This window comes from Scyliorhinus canicula, chromosome 14, assembly GCF_902713615.1.
Source record: "Scyliorhinus canicula chromosome 14, sScyCan1.1, whole genome shotgun sequence".
NCBI classification, from domain to species: domain Eukaryota; kingdom Metazoa; phylum Chordata; class Chondrichthyes; order Carcharhiniformes; family Scyliorhinidae; genus Scyliorhinus; species Scyliorhinus canicula.
In genome coordinates, this window is record NC_052159.1 from 42,192,443 (window position 1) to 42,214,955 (window position 22,513).

The 22,513-nt window shown below is 43.2% G+C and overlaps 1 protein-coding gene across 2 annotated transcripts; it reads left to right on the forward strand.

Moving 5' to 3' along the window:
• The first annotated feature begins 1,854 nt into the window (after positions 1-1,854).
• Positions 1,855-20,968, forward strand: n4bp2l2 (NEDD4 binding protein 2-like 2). Of its 2 annotated transcripts, none has more exons than XM_038818425.1 (5): positions 1,855-2,170; positions 10,722-10,849; positions 10,964-11,052; positions 12,702-12,778; positions 19,395-20,968. In XM_038818425.1, exons 1-5 carry the CDS (start codon positions 2,016-2,018, stop codon positions 19,486-19,488), a joined length of 543 nt encoding a protein of 180 aa, XP_038674353.1. In that variant the 5' UTR covers positions 1,855-2,015; the 3' UTR covers positions 19,489-20,968. The 2 variants fall into 2 exon arrangements, with proteins under 2 accessions (XP_038674353.1, XP_038674354.1); XM_038818426.1 differs by having other exon boundaries at positions 19,398-20,968.
• Positions 20,969-22,513: the final 1,545 nt, after the last annotated feature.

Consider the following 22,513-nt stretch of genomic DNA (forward strand, 5'->3'; position numbering starts at 1 on the left):
AATGGAGGAGCCTCAACTGCTTCACTGGGCAAGGAATTCCATAGATTCACAACCCTTTGGGTGAAGAAGTTCCTCCTAAACTCAGTCCTAAATCTACTTCCCCTTATTTTGAGGCTATGCCCCCTAGTTCTGCTTTCACCCACCAATGGAAACAACCTGCCCACATCTATCCTATCTATTCCCTTCATAATTTTATATGTGTCTGTAAGATCCCCCCTCATCCTTGAAAATTCCAACAAGTACAGTCCCAGTCTATTCAACCTCTCCTCGTAATCCAACCCCTTCAGCTCTGGGATTAACATAGTGAATCTCCTCTGCACACCCTCCAGCGCCAGTACGTCCTTTCTCAAGTAAGGGGACCAAAACTGAACACAATACTCCAGGTGTGGCCTCACTAACACCTTATACAATTGCAGCATAACCTCCCTAGTCTTAAACTCTATCCCTCTAGCAATGAAGGACAAAATTCCATTTGCCGCCTTAATCACCTGTAAACCAACTTTCTGTGACTCATGCACTAGCACACCCAGGTCTCTCTGCACAGCAGCATGCTTTAATATTTTATCATTTAAATAATAATCCCGTTTGCTGTTATTCCTACCAAAATGGATAACCTCACATTTGTCAACATTGTATTCCATCTGCCAAATCCTAGCCCATTCACTTAACCTATCCAAATCCCTCTGCAGACTGCCAGTATCCTCTGCACTTTTCGCTTTACCACTCATCTTAGTGTCATCTGCAAACTTGGACACATTGCCCTTGGTCCCCAACTCCAAATCATCTATGTAAATTGTGAACAATTGTGGGCCCAACACGGATCCCTGAGGGACACCACTAGCTACCGATTGCCAACCAGAGAAACACCCATTAATCCCCACACTTTGCTTTCTATAAATTAAGCAATTCTCCATCCATGCTACTACTTTACCCTTAATGCCATGCATCTTTATCTTATGCAGCAACCTTTTGTGTGGCACCTTGTCAAAGGCTTTCTGGATCTCTCTGAAACATCTCTGTCATAAATGGGTGACCTCTTACTCTGAGATTATGCCCTCTGGTGCCAGAAGGGGAAACAACCTCTCAGCATCTACCCTGTCCAGCCCCCCGAGAATCCAATAGGCCTCAATAAGGTAGCCTCTTATACCATCCTGAAATTGTCACAAAACAAAAGTGTGTATGGTGTGGGGTGGGATCTGATATCGTTTTTAAAAAATGAAGCTGGACTGTTGAAGAGGGTCAGCAGTGTATAAGGGCAGTACAGTAGCACAATGGTTAGCGCTGTTGCTTCACAGCTCCAGGGTCCCAGGTTCAATTTCCGTCTTGGGTCGCTATCTGTGCGGAGTCTGCACGTTCTCCCCATGTCTGCGTGGGTTTCTTCTGGGTGCTCCGGTTTCCTCCCACGACTCCAGAAAGCTTGGGTGAATTGGACATTCCGAATTCTGTGTACCCGAACAGGTGCCGGAATGTGGCGACTAGGGGCTTTTCACAGTAACTTCATTGCAGTGTTAATGTAAGCCTACTTGTGACACTAATAAAGATTATTATTCTATTATATATAATTCAGTTCCACTCGCAGCCCCAGCGTGCTCTGCAGCCATGGTGTTGTGAGCACAGTGAGAAGTCTTAAAACACCAGGTTAAAGTCCAACAGGTTTGTTTCAAACACTAGCTTTCGGAGCACTGCTCCTTCCTCGGGTCTGAGGAACTGAGACCTGAGGAAGGAGCAGTGCTCCAAAAGCTAGTGTTTGAAACAAACCTGTTGGACTTTAACATGGTGTTGTCAGACTTTTCACTGTGCTCACCCCAGTCCAGCGCAGCAATCTCCACAGCGTGGTGTCGTGTGTACACACAGCCAGCTGAGAGGAAGCAGGAAGCGGGCTGCCCACTGAATACAAAACAAAACAGCCGAGCGCCAGAGAAAAACTGACAACCAGCCCTGCGTCATTTCCTAAGCCAGGGGTTTTGTTTTGAGGAAAGGAGCGTGCGCTTTAACCCGCTCCAGCCTGCACTGCCATGTCGGCGGAGTCTCTGGCACAGTCCTTCCAGAAGCTGAGCCTGCAGCAGAAACGCGGCCGCGGCCGCGACCCTGGCGGAGCTGCTGCCCGGGGAAGGAAGCGCCTGTATCTGCTGAGGGGACTACCGGGCTCTGGCAAAACCACTCTCGCCAGGTTTGTTTGGGAACTATGAACCGGACCAAACCTTTCCATCACCCCCGCCCCAATGATGTGTAAACTTGTCCAATGGACCACCCGACCCGCCCCCCGAGCTTCCAGGAGGCAGGCAGCCCAACCTCTGGGGTTTGTTTCATGGCACAGAATGTGGGGCTCACAATGATCCAAACATTTGTGAAACTTCCAATAGCATTTGATTTATTTTTTAAATGGGGCAAAAAAAAAAAATGCTGTAATCCAATCCCAATGAAAGTGTTGCTGGAGTCCCATTTGCTCTCCAGACAAGAGGGCAGAATACCCTTTCCTGGTGTCTGGCAAAGCGGGTTGACTTCTGCCTCACCCCGGCTGCCACTTTGTCGGTCACGCGGGTTTCCTATTTCTGTACAGGGAAATCAGCTGTGATCTAATGTGAATTTCACAAGCAGCAAGTGTTGTGGTCTGACCCTTCACGCTCCAGATCTGTTCTGCTGGACTGCCATGATGTGGAGATGCCGGCGTTGGACTGGGGTGGGCACAGTAAGAAGTCTTACAACACCAGGTTAAAGTCCAACAGGTTTGTTTCAAACACTAGCTTTCAGAGCTCAGCTCCTTTCTCAGGTGAGTCTCCATTTAGACAGTGGGTAATGTAGCAAAATGCTGCACAGGAACATTAGCAGGCAAATTGTGACCAGGACGCACCAGACATTAGGATACTGATCAAAAGCTCCGACAAAGGTAGATTTTAAGGAGCTTGTGATGGAAAAAGTTGAAGGCACAACCCTCAAAAGAAAAGCAAAGGAAATTTGGGGTGTACAAGAGGCCAGGATGTTTTGTTGGGTTGTCACTGTCTGTGGCGTGTACTGCTAAGAAACCATTAAGCGGCCTTGGTGAAGTTACCAATTAGTCTTTATTAACACTACTAAACTATATACATATTTACAGTAGAGGATACGGATATAGATCCCTACATGCTACAACCGAGCTCTACACTGCTAGGTAGATTATACTACACTAGGTCTAGGTCAGGTGCTGCCTTGCAAGTGCAGGTTAGGTGAATTGGCCATCCTAAATTACTGTACAGGTTTCAGGGTTACAGGAATAGGATGGGGGAATTGGCTGAGTTAGAGTTACCTTTTAGAGGATTGGTGCAGACTCTATGGGCCGAAAGGCCTTCTGCACTGTACGAATTCCATGGTTCTACCAGTGAGTGGTAATGTACTCAGTCCCAGGTTAACCCTTAATGCACCAGACCCTCCTGCTGAGGAGTGCAAAGTTCTTGGAGGGTTGAAAAGAAATGCGTAGCATCTTTTGTCAGTCTAGATTTTTGTGCTCAAACTGTGGAGTGGGACTTGAGCCAACAACCTTCGAACTCAGAGGAAAGAGTATAACCAACTAAATCACAGCTGATGTAAATATTGCCATTGTCCTTGAGGACCATAGGCTGCTCTCCCTTTTTTGAGAATGAACTGAGCTTAACCTGAGGGTTGTCACACCTCGGGTGAGAGGCAAGGTTGAGAAGGCAGGGCCTTCATGGATAACCTCAGTTGGTACGGGAATTGAGCCCACACAGTTGGCATCACTCCGCATCATGAACCAGGCATCCAGCCAACTGAGCTGACCAACACCACTCACAGCTGGCATACCAAATGTGCAGTAAGAAGTCTTACAACACCAGGTTAAAGTCCAACAGGTTTGTTTCAAACACTAGCTTTCGGAGCACTGCTCCTTCCTCAGGTGAAAGATTGGACTGTTGGATTTTAACCTGGTGTTGTAAGACTTCTTACTGTGCTCACCCCAGTCCAACGCCGGCATCTCCACATCATGGATACCAAATGTGGTCAGGTAAGTTGTTAAGGTGGTCAAGAATGTGTGCTTGGCTTTCTATAGGGGAATGTAATAGGGGGATTGGATAGAAAATCAAGAAAGCTATGCTAAGTCATAACATATCATTGGCTGGGCGGCAGCTAGATTATTGGATACAATTCTAGTCGACACACTTGAAAGATGTCAAAGCGTTGGAGAGGTTACAGGGTAGAGTGTACCAGGATGATACCAGGGATGAAGGACCTCAGTTTTGTGGAGAAATTAGAGAAGCTGTGATTGTTCTCCTTAAAACAGTGAAGGTTAAGGGGAGATCTAAAACAGGTAGTACAAAGGGTTTTGATGGGAGAAAGTAGGAAGAAACGGCAATTAATTCATAGATTTAAAATAATTGGCAAAGGGCTAAAGGGAAAATTAGGTTTCTTCATATACGACATTGCTGGAATTTGCAATACAACCTAAAAGGGAAGTTGAATCAGTTTCCTTCGGAACTGCCAAAAAACAACTGAAGATGTAATTGAAGGACTAATCTGCTGTTCTGTCAAAAATGGCGGAGTGTGAGACAAAATTGGACAATTAGCCACAGTTTGAATTATCTTATGTGCTGTAATAATATTCCATGATTCTAAGTAGCTCTTATTGCTTTCAACCTAATGTCCGTACCATAAAAGTGTAAACATCTTTCGTAATGTTCATGTCCATAATTATAGAGAACTGATAGTTGAAATACATTTGAAACCTGTAATTAACAGGAAGGGAAAACAAACGACTTCCAGTTAATAATGAGAGTTAACAATGGAACCTTTTTCTGATGGTTAGTTGAGATAATCTATCAGCTAACCCCAATCCGAATCCGGAGGACTGAGCATTTTATAGGTCTTCTGGTCATGATCAGCAAGCAAAATTTCTCCCTGTTTAACTAGCGGATGGGGGGGGAGAAAAAAACAGGTAACAACTGTTACATAAACCAGACTTTTCACAGCTACAGTGATGTAATGAACTTGCGGTAATCACATAGAGCTGGTTTATGAGGTGTTGTCGTGAAAATGAAGTAAGGGAGCAAAGCCCTTTGACCCAAAAAAGAAAGTGGATTAAACTGGGGAGACTGTGGCCCCAACTTTACACTGTCTTCTTTTTTGAGATTGTCACCTTTACTGATTAGAGCTGTACCGATGTATCTGGTCTAAAATGATCAGTCTAGAGGAAGAGCGAGCGCTCAAAATTTGGGACAATGGTATCTTTTGCTAAAATATGCTTCACAGCTATCAGTTCCCCTAATGCTAGAATCCAGAGTCCCCTAACACTGTTGTTTTTTTCTACCCCCCCCCCCCCCCCCCCCCCCCCCCAGCCACGCACACACACAAAACTATCTTCTCCCAACCCTACCAGCAGTATTCAAAATGGGAAATCGGTGAGAGAGATGGACTGAGGAGACTCCTGCATTACCTGCCCAGTGTGTTCACTCTAGGCAACCTGTGCAGTTGTTTCGAGTTTGGTAATTGCTGGAAAGCAAAATCATACAAATGAGGCAGCAGTACGAGTACTTTTGTAGACCATGGCTGATCTTGAGCTTCAACTTCCCTGCCCACTCCCTATATCTCTTAATTCCCTGAGAGACCAAATATCTGTCCATCCCAGCCTCAAATGTGTTCAATGATGGGGCATCCATAACTCTCTCTCCTATGTGTGAAGAAATTTCTCCTAATCTCAATCCGAAATGATCAGCTCCTTATCCTGAGATTGTGTCCCCTCCTCACCACCATGTCTTAGATTCCACGACCAATTAAAACAATCTCTGTATCCACCCTATCAGCAGTGGCGGACTGGCCAGGGTGTCAGCTTGCCCGATGGCAAGTGGGCCCCCTATAATCAAATAAAAATGCAATAAAGAAACAAATACTGACAACTGTTTTAGTAATAAAAAGGAATAAGAAAAAAAAGAGAACAGGACACAAATAAGCAGTGCATGAAAAGGAACGAAGCAGGGGAGGTAGTGGAAGGATGTGGAATAGGGGGGCCTGGGTCGGGCATAATTAAGGAAATTCCATGTTTTCAGCAAGAGTGTGTGAATTTAAAGATAAAGTTACAATTCGTGATTTGAGATGGTCGGCAACTTCAAAGGATATCAAGCAGTAGTCTTGGTTCAGCCGGTACATCGGTCCGGGGCCCGGAGAGCCAAGAAGGGGCCCGGAAATCTCTGAAGGTCCCTTAAAAATTATAATTAATTAGATAAATAAATCTCCAAATTCTTTCCTGAGATTTGTATTCTAACTTAATAAAATATAATTGTTTTTAAAAAGAGCAATACCAAATAAAAATGCAATAAAGAAACAAACAAATAATCACTCAGTGTATGAAGGAACGAAGCAGTGTTAAATGGATGTGAAAAGGAGTGGAGTGGAGAGGGGGGGGTGCTGGTTCACCAGGGTCGGACATAGTTGGAAATCCACATTTTCAACAAGAGTGTGCGAATTTAAAGATAAAGTTACAGTTTGTGATTTGAGATGGTCGGCAACTTGAAAGGATATCAAGCAGTACATAGGGTCGTGAGGTCACCGAAAAGGAGAAGCGGTACCTTTGACCGTGAATCATGAGGTCAAAGATATTGATGTGATAAGCCATGATCGGTAAACTCAAAGGTTTGCGACTTGTAACACTACACTGGTATCAAACTGGACATGTTAACTTTGGTCGTGGGACCATTCTTAATGTCTTACTATAGTCGGACCAAACTTCTAAGTTTCAACAGTTGTCTCAGTTGCTTGCTGGTGTGAACACTGGACAGTGGATTGTCTCCTCTTCTGAAGCTGCATAGGCCACAATAGTATTGACTAATGAACATAGCCTATTGAAGTGTAAGTAAGTTATTTTATATTTTTTATCAAGTAGGGGTTTATCTGGCGTTCCTTCAAGTTATTCTTGCAATCATCAATATTCATTTTTCCCAATGTGGGCTATTTTTCATTAAGTTTTTATTTCAGGAATATTACCCCTACCAGCATGGAAAAGAAAAAGCATAAATCTGGGTCACTAAAACGCAAAGAACAAAAAGAAGCAGAAAGGAAGGAATCAGCCAAGCGATGCAGGCCTATTACAGAGTTTATAATACCACAAGCACAATCCACATCAATATCCAGTTCTGCAACAAATAATCAAGAAGCAAGAAACAATGCTCATGGTGATGATGCAATGACATGCGAGTTACAACAGAGAAGAGCTACTTTGAATGTAGAGACAAATACAAGTGCATCCATTACTAATCAACCCAGGCCCAATATTTCTTCTGGCTTCCTTGTTCCGGTATCTGTACTGCCTGTAGTTGCAACATCTGAACACATAGCTTCAACTAGTGACAGGGAATCAGATATTCCTTCAAGCATAAATGACTTGGTTTCTGAAGCACATCCTGTAAATGAACCTACGCAAGAAAATGAAAGATCAATTACTGGAATCTTCCAATATCCATCACGAGCAAAGCTAAAACAGTTTTTTGCTGAACATCCACTTCAGCCACTTGATGAGCTGCCATTTGATGCTCGTTTGTATGAGAGGAAAATTATGAATGACTCAGTCCCAAGAAAATGGCTAACATATAACAAAGAAAATAGATGCTTGTATTGTTCATACTGCTTAGCCTTTGAGTTTTCCAACACTTATAATCCATCACCCTTTGTACCTGGCTTTAGTGACTACAGGCGTATTAGCCAGAGCTTGACTTTACATGAATCGACAACAACACATGTCAGAAATGCTCAGCAATATATCAGTGTGGTTAATGATGGCACCTTAGATAAAGTTTTTGCAGCATCACTAATTAAAAGGAAAGAAGTATTGAAGCAGAGAAGTATTGTCATGAGGATTATAGACATCATAAAGATGTTAGGCAAGTAAGCACTTCCTTTTCGAGGTCACAGAAATGAATCGGCCTACACTCTAGATAATGAGGTTCTGAATCATGGCACTTTTTTAGCTACAGTGCAGTTGATGGCAAAATATGACCCCATTATGGCATCTCACGTTTCTGCAGTGCAAAACAAGTCTAAACAAAGAATCAAACGATTAGAGCAACAAGGAAAGGCTCAAGGTAAAGGCCGTGGTGGACTTGTTACATAGCTGAGTAAAACAACTATAAACATGTTAATCAAAATTATGAAGAATATGATACAAGAAAGAATTACTCATGAAGTTTCACAAGCAAAATATTATTCTATTCAGGTTGATTCAACACAAGATAATTCATCCATCTATCAGTTTAGCATTATTATTCGGTATGTGCTTAAAGGTATTATCTGTGAGCGACTACTTTCAGTTGTGCCAAGTAATAATGGTACAGGACAGGGACTTTTTGATCTATTGATTGAAACATTACAGCATCTTAAAATTGACCCCCAAAAATGTTTATCTGATAGCACAGATGGCGCTGCAAGCTACCATGGCCAGTATAATGGTTTACAAAGTAAAATTGCTGATGTGGCTGATCAACATGTTCATATATGGTGCTATGCCCATGTCTTGAATTTGGTGATAACTGAAACAACAAAATGTTGTGTACCTGTAGTTTCTTTTTTCAATTTGCTCCAGAATATAGCAACTTTTGTGAAAGCATCATACAAAAGAATGGCTGTATGGATAGAAGTTGTTGGAAAACATCTAGGACAAGAAAAAATGAAACGATTAAAGCTAATTGGTGAGACCAGATGGTCAGGAAAATCCAATGCAGCAACAACTATATTTGGACGTTTTGATGATGCCGCTGCCAGTACTTTCGTAAATCTATTGACATGCTTATCAATGATACAAGATTCAGAAAAGTTTGATGCAAAAAAAAACATGAACCAAATGTTTTACTTCAAAGTCTTCTAAAGTTTGAAACCATATTGACAGCATTTACTTACTTGTATATATTTGAAACTACAACCCCGTTATCAAGTTATCTACAGGCAAGTGGTTTAGATATGTTTGCTGCATGGAGTTTGGTAGATTCAGCTACAACAAAGTTGAAGGAACAGACAAGAACATTTGATAACGTTCACAGCAAGGCTTTGGAATTTGTAAATAAATATAATGACAGGATTTCACAGATGAATATGGATGAAAATCAAACATTGGAAATTGATGTATTGGAAACAACATTGCCAGTTAAGAGGCAGAGGAAGAAGAAAAGAATGGCAGATGAGCTTATTGACGATGAAAGAAATTCCTCCGATTCTCTAGCTGATTTTCGAGTAAATGTGTTTAACCTAATAATGGGTCGCATTGTCCAGTCACTAGAATAACACTTTGTACAACACAAACAGTTGTATAAAGATTTGTCCTGCTTGGACCCAGCAAAGTTTAAAACTTTTGCAGAGAAGTGCCTTGAAGATGAAGCATTGGAAGGTATTATTAAGCTGTTTCCACAAATCAGCAAAGATCAAGTAATATTGGAATTGTTTTCTTTTGCTTCAAACTTTGATGTATTAAAGCTATTGCTTAATGATGGTGAGAATATGGATTCCAGTTGCAACAATTGTAAAATTTGCAGCACTTGCCCATCGTGTGTACTAAAAATTCTGGCATCCAACAGACTTCATGATAAGGCATATGATAACCTTTATGAACTTTATAAAGTCATCTGCACACTATCAGTTACTCAAGTCCAATGTGAGAGGACATTTTCAAAGCTAAAGATCATAAAGACAAGGTTAAGAAATTTGCTGTCTGAGGAGAATTTGGAATCAGACATGTTGCTATCCATTGAAAAGGAATTGTTAGATGAATTGGATGCAGAAGCAATTATTGGCAGATTCGCACAATCATCTAGCGAACACAAACAATTGCTCTTAATATAGTGGAATGCATGCAATGCTCTATTGTGCTTTTGAACTGCTGGCAAAAGCGTGCGACCCCCCAAGTCCCATGAACGAATAAAATATATATTGTACATTTCAATCAGATTGCCTCGCATTATTCTAAAAACCAGAGAAATAGACCTAGTTTACTCAGCCACTCATAGGACAACTCCTCAATCCCAGGGAACAATTTATTGAATCTTCATTCTATCACCTCCAGTGCAAGTTTATATTTTCTTAAATATAAAGACACATTTACCCTCTCCACAATGGTGGAGAATAGCATCCAGACTTGTTCTTGGACCAACGTTAGTTGTTTTGTAGCCTACCTTTTGATAACCTCATCATTTCCTGAAAGATGTGGCTGTGGGCTTCCTGCTTTATGTACGTTAGCTGCTCATTATCAGGGTTGGTAAACCAGCCACCATTTAAGTGGTGTGGAAGATATGGCTCCCCACGTGTTGACAAGAACCCTGAGGCCACTGCAAGGCAGGCACCATCTCCGACTGAGCCAGATGGGTGGAAAGACTGACAACATAAGGCCTGAGAGAAAAACTTCCATTCTCAAATCTGATGGATGCAGACTCCATTCTGAGGGGTGTAGGAAAATGATTTTCCAAGTGATTTGTTTACATTTATGTGGAGGTTTAGTCTGTCTAATGTCATAGATTGTAGCACAGTGGGCTAAACAGCTGGCTTGTAATGCAAAACAATGCCAGCAGCGCAGGTTCAATTCCCGTACCGGCCTCCCCGAACAGATGCCGGAATGTGGTGACTAGGGACTTTTCACAGTAACTTAATTGAAGCCTACTTAATTTTTTATTATTATTATTATTATTGATTGATGTAGGACGTGGATTTGCCAAGTGGATGATTCTTCTAATGTCTCATTCCACCCCACCCCATTATTCATTCAGGCAACTAAAAAATCAGTTTCGTGGTGGAGTGATATTGAGTACCGATGATTACTTCATCAGACAAGACGGCTCCTATTTCTTTGAGAAGTACTTACTTAATGAGGCTCATGAATGGAACCATGAAAGAGGTGAATACTGAAATTCTTTGTTGTGATATTTAGATTTTTTAAAAAATTACATTTGAAAATTGTTGCATCTACTACATTACATCTAATGCATTTTTATAATGGATCTCCTTCCAGCCAGAACAGCCATGAGACAAGGGAAGTCTCCAATTATTATAGACAATACCAACATTGAAGCCTGGGAAATGAAACCATATGTGAATATGGTATGATCTAGATTTTCAACTAATTTCTTCATTCCTTAATATTGTTTGATACAACTAACCAGGTTATTTGAAATGGTTCTTCCAAAAATCTGCTTAATGTTCTTGATTTCCATTGTTCTGACGTAATCTTTTTATTGTTGTTTCCATTTGTGTTTGTATTTGTTGAAACCATTTTTATCCTCATTTGTGGAAGCCTAACTTCTTTTTTTTAAAATTTAGAGTACCCAATTATTTTTTTTTCCAATTAAGGGGCAATTTAGCATGGCCAATCCACCTAACCAGCGCATCTTTGGGTTGTGGGGGTGAAACCCACACAGACACGGGGAGAATTTGCAAACAACACATGAACAGTGACCCAGGGCTGGGATTCGAACCCGAGTCCTCAGCACCATAGGCAGCAGTGCTAACCACTGTGCCACGTGCCGCCCCGCCTAATATCTTTTTGATACCAGCCATGATCTTATTGAATGGTGGAACAGGCTCGAGGGGCCAAATGGCCTGCTCTTACATTTTATAATCGGCAGTTCAAGTCAATCATTTAATTGCTGAACAAAGCTACAGATTATTATAACTCTTTTTAATTGGTGCTTTTGATTTTAAGAATAAGGAATATAGCATGATTGATTTCAGCAGGGCAGCACGGTGGCGCAGTGGTTAGCACTGCTGTCTACGCGCTGAGGGCCCGGGTTCAATCCCGGCCCTGGATCACTGTCCGTGTGGAGTTCGCACATTCTCCCTGTGTCTGCTTGCGTCTCACCCCTACAACCCAAAGATGTGTAGGGTAGGTGGATTGGCCACTAAATTGCCCCTTAATTGGAAAAAAGTAATTGGGTGCTCTAAATTTATTTATTTTTAAAAAAAGATTGGATTTAGGCAATACTTCAAACAGTTTACATTTTTTTTAAAAACCTGCAAACCACTTTCAAAAAACTAATATTTGATCAAACAGAAATGTATAATTGCAGAGAGGCAAAATACAAATAGGTCACATGTTCCTGTAGCTCCCCTTTGCTTCCGAAATCTTAACCAATCAAACCTTATGACAACCCATATTTTCTTGTAGAATTACATTCAGACCATGAAGGCAGTAGGACAAATATGTTTTACAACAATATGTTTGCTTCAGCAGTTATTTCCTGGTAATATTTCACTGACAGGTAGGTATGTTGTACTGTAGTGTTAGAAATATCTTGTAACAAAAGACAAAAAAAAAATCTCTAGCACTGTTGCACCACCAGGGTCCCAGGTTCGATTCCCGCTTCGGTCACTGTCTGTGCCAGGTCTCCCCGTGTCTGTGTGGGTTTCCTCCGGGTGCTCCGGTTACCTCCCACAAGTCCCGAAAGACGTGCTTGTTAGGTAATTTGGACATTCTGAATTCTCCCTCTATGTACCCGAACAGGCGCCGGAATGTGGCGACGAGGGGATTTTCACAGTAACTTCATTGCAGTGTTAATGTAAATCTACTTGTGACACTAATGAAGATTATCATTATTATTAAACCTATGTTCTTTGGTCTCATTGATTTTCATGGAGTTTCCAAGGATGACTAGGCAAAGAGTCTTAGATTTTAGCTGGAAATGACTCTAAAATAAAGTATTAGTTTAGCTCTCCTCATTTTAAACTTGCAATTACTATTTTGTCATCAACAGGCACGAGAGCACGGTTATGAAGTGACATTCCAAGAACCACATACTTCCTGGAAATTTGACATTGGAAATTTAACCAGGTTTATTTAAATCTTCTAATTGCTTCATCATTGAGAATTACACTTGTGTTGTGAAAATAGTGTGACCTCTGGTGGTGTGTATGACTGAAAGGGAGAAAGGTAATGATAATCATAGTCACAGTTGTTTTCCAATGAACCTCAAAGCCTATTTTTGAAACATATAAATGCTTAGAAGTTTAAAAAGCGATAAACAGGCCATTTAGCCCAATCTTCCACCTCAGCAAATAGTCCCTCATTCCATTATTTGTTGATCCATATGCTTTTCTACTTTATCCTTCATCCACCTATCCAATCAGTCTTGAATATTGTCCAATGCCTCACAATCCCCCTCGATGCAAACACATTTCTCTTGCTTTTTCTGAATCTCTACATTTTGATCTTGAATCTATGACTTATTGTTCTAAATTCCTGAACTACTGAAACCAGTCTGCTTCTAGCTGTCATGCCCCTTTCTTTCATTATTTTCAACACTTCTATAGAACTGTCCTATTAGCTATTCTAACAAGGAAAGCCCCAGCTTCTAAAAACCTGTTTTCATATTTTCTCATATGTGGCAAGTAAGCATTGGAGTGAATCTGTGTACTTACTATCCATCCGTGAGAATTACATTTGTGTTGTGAAAATAGTGTAACCTCTAGTAGCTTGTAAAGGGTAATGGTAATCATGGTTAAAGGTGTCTTTCATTGAACCTCAAAACCTTTGACAGAAAGAAATGTGTAGAAGTTTAAAAAGCACTAAACAAACCATTCTTCCATTTCCATTTCAATTAGTTTATTACCTATTTATTTATCTATAGCACCTTGAAACCACTAATTGTTTCCTTTATTAATTGAATAAACTTACTTTTCACTGCTGCAGTTTAAAAAAAGATTCCATTCTTGTTTTATAGCCCTGTATGTTAAGTTGTCCTCAGCTGGCTCACTGTAGTATTTGACACTAACTTTTTCCCTTTCTAGTTGGTGGTTTGGTTACTACTGCAAAGCTGCTATTAGCTTGTCTACCTCAGCTATTTTGTTACACACACCCAGATCTCACAACATCTCTGCACTCCTTTAGAATTCCAAAGTAGGAATTTTAATAGTATCAAATCTAATCAAAGCGAAAGGGCTGTGCTGATTCACTGGAGGTAGAAAGAGATGAACCTGCTCAGGAACAGAATACCGAGGTCGAGGTAGGTTTGGCTGAATGAGTGACTAGGATGGTTAATGGAATCAGGCAGTCAAACAACTCTGCATTTCCGGAATCAAGGTTTGTGGCCAAGGTAGGATTGACGTTTACGTAGAGGAACAAAGCTCTTTTTCATTAATTTTTAAGGTTCGGAATGTTGTAATATTGGGCTAATGTTCCATTAGCCGAGCAGGCTAAGACCTCCGGCTCAAAGGGACACTGACTTCACTCCAAAGTGCTTCAGTCAGTGGTGCTTAATTAATAATACTGTGTGTCCAACCTGGCAATGATAGTGGCCTTGCCCATGCAATTTTAGATGGAATCAGTGCCCTTCAATCAGCGATCTCAGGCCTGCTTTGTTAGTTGAATGGTGCTTGCTCAGAACTGCCAGCTGAAACAATGCTGTCTCCACACGACTTGTGACGTGTCCTGTGAATAGGCTCATCCAAACAAATGGAGGGCACTGTCTGTATGTTACCAGTCCTAAACAGCGTTTAGCCCTTATCTTTCCTCGCCATAATTAAAAAGCATCGTCGGCGGGCGTCCAATGATGGTGATGTGCTGAGCAGACGCACATCAGGTGGCTCTCCTCCTGAACACAGCTAAATAGGCACTTTTAGTCCAAATTAGCCAGAATATTTGGTCTTATCTCACCTGCAATTAAGAAAGGGAAAGGACAGAATCATCATGCCAGCGAGCGGGGCGCTTGAGAGGGCGCAGAGCTGGAAAAGGTGTTGATGGACCTGAGCGACAGGATTGTCGAAATCAAAAGGTTGGTGGCTTGAAGGGGAAAGTTGAGGACCAGAATCATGGGCCTACCAGAGGGGATCGTGAACAGGGACCTGCCGGCTATGTGGCCCAGATGCTGGGCAACCTAGTCAGAGGGACAGCTTCCCCAATACATCGGAGATCGACAGGGCACACACATCGCTCCGATCAAAGCCCAAAGCGGGGGAACAACCAAGATCGATAATTGCAAAACTGCATCATTACCAGGATCATGGGAGGATCCTGCAGTGGGCAAGGCAGACGAATATGAGCAGCTGGGAAGGACTTAGAATCCAGGTCTACCAGGACATTGGGGCAGACCTGGCAAAACGCAGGGCTGAATTCAACCAGGCGAAAGCGGCCCTGTATAGGAGCAGAGTGAAATTTGGAATGTTGTTCCCAGCCAGGCTCTGGGTCACATCCCAAAACAAGGAACATTATTTCAACACCCCAGCAGAGGCGGATGAGTTTGTTCGGATGAATGACCTGGACAAGGGCAGGTAAGGCAGCGCTGAGGGCGCAGAGGAGGAAACGGGAGAAAGAGAGCTATGATGGACGCATACGGTATTTGTGCAGGACTGTATTGCCTCGCTTGGAACAGAAATGTCAGACTACAGGGAAGGGCAAGGACGGCGGAGCAGAGGACAGGGCGAGGAAGAGACGGAGGGACAGATATTTAGCAGGCATGGGAAAGGGATAAGATCAGCCCCGGGAGGGGAGCCACGTCACGAGCAGGGAAGCTAGTGTTAGGAAGAACTAAAGCTGGGGGGGGAAGAGATAGGGAGGGGGGCGGAGCACAGTGACCCAAGCCAAGAATCGAACCAGGTTCCCTGGCACTGTGAAGTGTTGCCAATCGGCACCGGAGCCGCCAATAAGGTTGGCAATTAATAATGATGCTCTTTAGAGTCGCCAGGTATCAAAGGATATCACCACAAGGCTTTACCAGATATCAATCAAAGGACTACACAACCAGTTAGTCAGTTCAAGTTCAAAGATAGTTTGTTTACACACAAGGATTACTTCGACATGCAACACAAAACACTACAAGTTAAACTACACCTAACAACTACAATAACCTATACTTAACTTCAGGGCAACCGGCTGTTTGCAGATGGACAAGGCCTTTGTTCGGATCTTGTGTGGCTGGGTAGAGGAAGTGGCTTTGTTTCTGCTGGTCTAGTGGTAGCGATCTGTTGGTCTTGAACTTGTCTGTCTGGTCGTTATGCTGCACTTGGGTTGGCAGAGGCTGGATCCAAGAGAGACTGAGCACATGGCTGTGTCTCTTCGTATCCATCTGAGATTTCGCACTCTTTGGGGCGGTCCTTAACTTGGTCCAATAATTTGACTGGCTTCAATCACTGCCTTCGATTTTGGCCAATAAAGAGGCGGGTGCCTTGATGGCTGGGCGTGTCCTTTGCGGTCATTGACCTTGGCTGTTTGGGCTCCCTGAGTAAAGTGAGTGGTGCCGGTTAGTCTGTATCTGTATCGGTTACCTGAGTACAGTTATTTTGTTCTGGGGAAATGGGCCATTAAAATGCAAACAAGCGGGGGTTTCGATCGCGTCTAGCTATCGGGGTTGCAAATACACACACAAGCTCTGAGTCTGTCTGAGTCCGGGGTTGGCCATAATTCCCATGGTCCTTTACAGGTGGCCATATGAGATGGCTACAGAAGCAACAGTACTGAACACTGTGCTACCATGCCGCCCCCCCACTGTGCTACCGGGCCGCCCCCCACTGTGCTGCCCCCCACTGTGCTACTGGGTCACCCCAGCAGACAATGTGCAGGTTGAAGGAACAAAATGGCACTGCAAGCAGCAATGTTGGAGGGTCCCTAAACAAAGGGAGACCCAGAGCGCAGGCGCGCACCCACGTGGTGTACACACAATTGGCGGCCATATTGGACAAAGGAACACCCCGGAGTGCACAGGCCCAGTGTCACGGTGAGAACGGTGACCGTGGCCATTTTGGATGGCCGCTAACAAAGTGGAACCCCGGAGTGCAGGGGCGCATCCACCAGGTAAGTATGAGTGATCCCACTGGAATTGTGGGACAAAGAACCACTACCAGGATTATCATCTGGAAAGTCCGGGACTTAATGGCCCAGTGAAAAGATCCAGCCCATTTGAGAAGTTTGAAAGCCAACATAGAGACATTCAGAGACACACCTGAGGGAGAAGGACCGACTGCGGGTAAGAAAGGGTTAGATGGGACAAACATATCACTCTTGTTATGGGACCAGAGCTAGGGGGGTAGTTATCATGATTAGCAAGAGGATGGTGTTTACAGCGACAAGGATGGTCACGGGCACAGGGGGACAGTATGTCATGGTCAGTGGTATCCTGGACGGTACATCATGGTCAGCGGTGTCCTGGACAGGGAACTGGTGGTCCTGGTAAACGTGTACGCACCCAACTGGGATGACACTGATTTCATAAAGAAGACCATGGTGGAAACCCCCAACATCGACACACCGACCGATCAGGGGAGGGACTTTTAATTGTGTACAGGACCCATTGACAGACTGATCAAACCCCAGTATGGGGAAAAAGACAGGCAGGGCTAGGGAATTGGGAGCATTTATGGGGCAGTGGACCCATGGCGGTTCCTACAGCCTGGTAAAAAGGGTGCACATCCCGGGCAGCAAGGTGGTGCAGTGGTTAGCACTGCTGCCTCAAGGCACCAAGGATTCGGGTTCAATCCCAGCCCCAGGCCATTGTTCGTGTGGAGTTTGCACATTCTCACCCCTACAATCCAAAAAGATGTGTAGTGTTAGGTGAATTACCCCTTAATTGAAAAAAAAAGAATTGGGTACTTAAAATTATTTTTTTTAAAAAAGGGTGCACAAGGTATACGCCCGTATCGACTTCTTTGCAGTGGGGAAATCGATGCTTCCAAACATAGTAAGAGCGGAATACTCCGCAACAGTCATCTCCGACCACGCTCCACATTACATGGATGTGAGGTTGGAGACGGGCCATGCCCAACACACCGCATGGAGGTTGGACACTGACCCCCTGGTCGACAAGGTCTTAGAATATAGAACATACAGTGCAGAAGGAGCCCATTCAGCCCATCGAGTCTGCACCGACCTCGCTTCCACTCTATCCCCATAACCCAATAACTCCTCTTGACCTTTTTGGTCACTAAGGGCAATTTATCGTGGCCAATCCATCTAACCTGCACGTCTTTGGACTGTGGGAGGAAACTGGAGCACCCGGAGGAAACCCACGCAGACACAGGGGGAACGTGCAGACTCCGCACAGACAGTGACGCAGCAGGGAATCGAACCTGGGACCCTGGCGCTACCTTACAAGGCCCCCAGTTGCTAAGCAATCACAGCTAGTTTATTTGCTCTTCATGCCGTAACCCTCCCGAAGCATAATAGCATAAGAGCGCGAGTTGGCCATTCAGGCCCTTGAGCCTGTCTTGCTATTTAATGAGATTGTGGCTGATCTGTGACCTAACTCCACCTGCCTTTGGCCCGTATCCCTTAATATCTTTGCTTAACAAAAATCTATCTCAGAGTTAAAATTAACAACCGGTCTAGCTTCAACAGCTGTTTGTGGGGGAGAGTTCTAAACCTCTACTTTTCTTTGAGTGAAGAAGTTCTTCCTAACATCTCTCCTGAATGGTCTAGCCCTAAGTTTTAGACAGTGCCTCCTAGTTTTAGAATCTCCAACTAGCGGAAATATTTATCTCCCCTGTCTTTCCCTGTTAATATCTTGAATACCTCGATCAGATCACTCCATAATCTTATAAATTCAAGCGAAAATGGGTCTCTCCTCTCATAACCTAACCACTGTAGTCCAGGTATCATTTTTGGAAACCTACGTTGCACTTCCTCCAAGACCAAAATATCCTTCCTAAGGTGTGGTGCCCAGAACTGCTCTCAGTACTCCCAAGGGGGTTAAAGCAGGGTTTTGTATAGCTGAAGCATAACCTCAAGTCTTTATACTCCAATCCTCTAGGTATAAAGGCTAGCCTTCCATTAGTCTTTCTGATTATTTTCTGCATTTGTTCCTGACATTTTAATGATCTAAGCATCTGAACCTCCAAGTCTATTTCGACATCCACTTACCTAACCTCTTTCCATTTGGAAAGTACTCTGCCCTAACCTTTTGTGGTCTAAAATATATATCTTCACACTTGCTTACGTTGAATTCCATCTGCCACAATATTGCCCATTCTCCTAATCTGTCAATATCTCTTTGCAGTTTTATACTATCATCTAGACTGTCACCTCTTCCAAAAAAAATTCAATAATATTAGTCAGGCATGACCTTCCCTTCACGAATCCATGCTGGGTCCTCCTGATCGATCAAAATATTATACGGTGTTCAGTTACCCCATGAGGTGTACAGTTACCCCATCTCTGATTAGACTCCAGCAATTTCCCCACCACAGATGTTAGGCTAACCTATCTGTAATTCCCTGGTTTTTCCCCTTTCACCCTTCTTCACCCCACACATACAAACACCTTTGACCAGGATGAATCTAACTGAAGGTTTTACCCTTCCTTCCATAGAAACATTAAACTAAACCCACTTAAAACTGTACCTTATGAAGAATGTTTGCCATTACAATTAAAACTACCTTTGTTTTCCTATCAGGAAGTACCCTTTAACTGTGTTTGCAGTGGCCTGTATAATTTTATACATTTTTTTTGTGAATGTACGCAGAAGAAATACTCACGGTGTTCCGAGAAAAAAGATTGAACAAATGAAGGAACGATATGAGAGGAATATCACTATTGACAAAGTGCTGCGTGCCTAAAGGGCAGACTGAAATACCAAAGTTGCTCTTTGGAAGTGGAACAGAAGCCATACCGGGAAGAGTCTGAACAAACTAAGCACATGGAGACTTTAATGCTCGTTGCTCAAATCCTCAACTATCTGCCAAGATAGATAGATCCAGCAAACTCCCATTTTAAACAAATTTAAACAAACTGGTTTTAAAGATTTTATTTTCAGTTTGAGGTAAGGATATTTCAGAAAAGAAAGCAGAACATTTACCTCTCCAGGGCTTTAATCACAATGTAAAAGTGCCAAATGTGACAAACAGATTTTATTCCTTAGCAATTTGTGCTGAGTACAATTTGATAAACGTTTTAAGATGATCACAGTTGTTGAACCAGAAGTTACTGTAACAAACCACTGTGATGCAAATGTTCCTGCAGGTATTTTCCAGCATTTATATCATTACAAAGATTTGCAATGGTAAAATGCATTTATTTTTCTATTGCCTTGTCTGTTAATTGTATTTTGGAAGAGTGTTTCAATCGTGGAATCCATATAGCAATCTGTACTCCTAATTGTAGATGTGTAATTTAAATCGCAAACTTCGGATTGTCCTCATTAGGTTACATCAATAGTTAACCAGAAAATGTTAGAAAAATTAAAACCACGTCTAACTTTTGGGTAACTGTTGTGCAGACCCACATTAAACCCCCAAGGGCCTGCCCCCACCATTAAGGGATTACACACTCAAACAGGAACTCCCAACCCATGTGATTTCCCCCCACCTTCATCCCTCCTACCCCCGAGGCCTGACCTGACTCCCGGCCAAGGCCCAAACTGACACCACCCCACGAGGCCCAATCCCACACCTCTCCTGAGGTCTGACCCACCCTGAGTGAGGCCCGATCCTTCTACACTCAATCCTAGGCCCTGGATACACAGTGCACTGCCTGGATGTCGCCCAGCCCAAGTTGGAAAATTGGGATTTCGGGTAAGAATCTCTGAGTGGAGCGGCAGACTAACTCTGATTGCGACTCCGAGGAGGTTCAGACACAAAACCTGCTGTTTGCAATTACTATCCATCCATTCTCAGGATATAGGAACTTACTGCCTGTCCATGACCCTATCTTTAGTTCCCCAGAGGAGGTAGTGCTGAGTCATCTTAAACTGCTGTGTTTGTTATTCATTGTAGCAGTTTAATACAGCTGAGTGGATTACTAGGCCAGAAGACAGTTAAAGTTAACCCTGTTAGTGTTTGACTAGAATTTACATCTGCACCACATAGATTAAAGATGGCAGCTTTCCTACCCTAAAGACATTGGTTTATTTTTAAAAATATATGACCAACCAACTATTTCATGGTTACTTTTATTGGCGTCAACTTTTCATTTCCAGATTTTATTCATTTCATTATTTTTTGTTTTTGTATTTTCTAACCACTTTTGTAGATACGTTTTATAATATGTGAATAGATTGGGACCAAACATTGTAAGAATAAACTATTTTATTGCTTTTCATATGTTTCATTGGATTCTTAAGCACAAGGTTATCCATGTTTGCACGATCAACTTCATTATAAAGAGAATTGGGTACAGGGTCGAAATACATCTGTGCAAATGTGAAGATGCGCACCTTTGGGTTGAAGTTAATGCTAATATCACATCAGACTGGCAAAGAGCTCTTTGGAAACCCACTTCAAGTCCGTTGTAAAGCAGAATACTCCAGATGCTAGAAATTATAAATAAAAACAGAAAATGCTGGATGTACTCCGGGCGCCGTGATGGGACAGAGATTAAGACTGTTCCCTCACAGCGCCAGGGTCCCAGGGTCAATTCTGACCTTGGATGACTGTCTGTGCGGAGTTTGCACTTTCTCCCCGTGGATCTGTGGGTTTCCTCCAGGTGCTCTGGATTCCTCCCAATGTCCAAAGATGTGCAGGTTAGGCCATTCTAAATTGCCCAAAAAGTTAGGTGGGGTTATGAGTCTAGGAGAGGGGGATTGGGCCTCGGTAGGGTTCCCCATGGATGGGTCGCGGAGACGTCTTTGATTAAATGTGCTGTGCAACAACATTGTCACAATTTACAAAAAATAAATAAAAACTGAATATAAAAACCGGGTGCTGCGGCTGAAGACGGCACATTTATGCAGGGTAGCATGGTGGTTAGCATAAATGCTTCACAGCTCCAGGGTCCCAGGTTTGATTCCCGGCTGGGTCACTGTCTGTGTGGAGTCTGCACGTCCTCCCCCTGTGTGCGTGGGTTTCCTCCGGGTGCTCCGGTTTCCTCCCACAGTCCAAAGATGTGCGGGTTAGGTGGATTGGCCATGCTAAATTGCCCGTAGTGTCCTAATAAAAGTAAGGTTAAGGGGGGGGGGGGGTTGTTGGGTTACGGTATAGGGTGGATACGTGGGTTTGAGTAGGGTGATCATGGCTCGGCACAACATTGAGGGCCGAAGGGCCTGTTCTGTGCTGTACTGTTCTATGTTCTATGTTATGCAACCGGAGATGCAGAAGATTAAAAAGAAAAAAGAAGAGAAGGAACAGGAAGAATCTGAAGAGTCTGCCGATGTCATAAGAACTAGGAGCAGGAGTAGGCCATCTGGCCCCTCGAGCCTGCTCCGCCATTCAATGAGATCATGGCTGATCTTTTGTGGACTCAGCTCCACTTTCCAGCCTGAACACCATAACCTTTAATCCCTTTATTCTTCAAAAAACTATCTATCTTTATCTTGAAAACATTTAATGAAGGAGCCTCAACTGCTTCACTGGGCAAGGAATTCCATAGTTTTACAACCCTTTGGGTGAAGAAGTTCCTCCTAAACTCAGTCCTAAATCTACTTCCCCTTATTTTGAGGCGATGCCCCCTAGTTCTGCTTTCACCCGCCAGTGGAAACAACCTGCCCGCATCTATCCTAACTATTCCCTTCATAATTTTATATGTTTCTATAAGATCCCCCCCCCCCCCCCCCCCCCCCGCATCCTTCTAAATTCCAATGAGTACAGTCCCAGTCTACTCGACCTCTCCTCGTAATCCAACCCCTTCAGCTCTGGGATTAACCTAGTG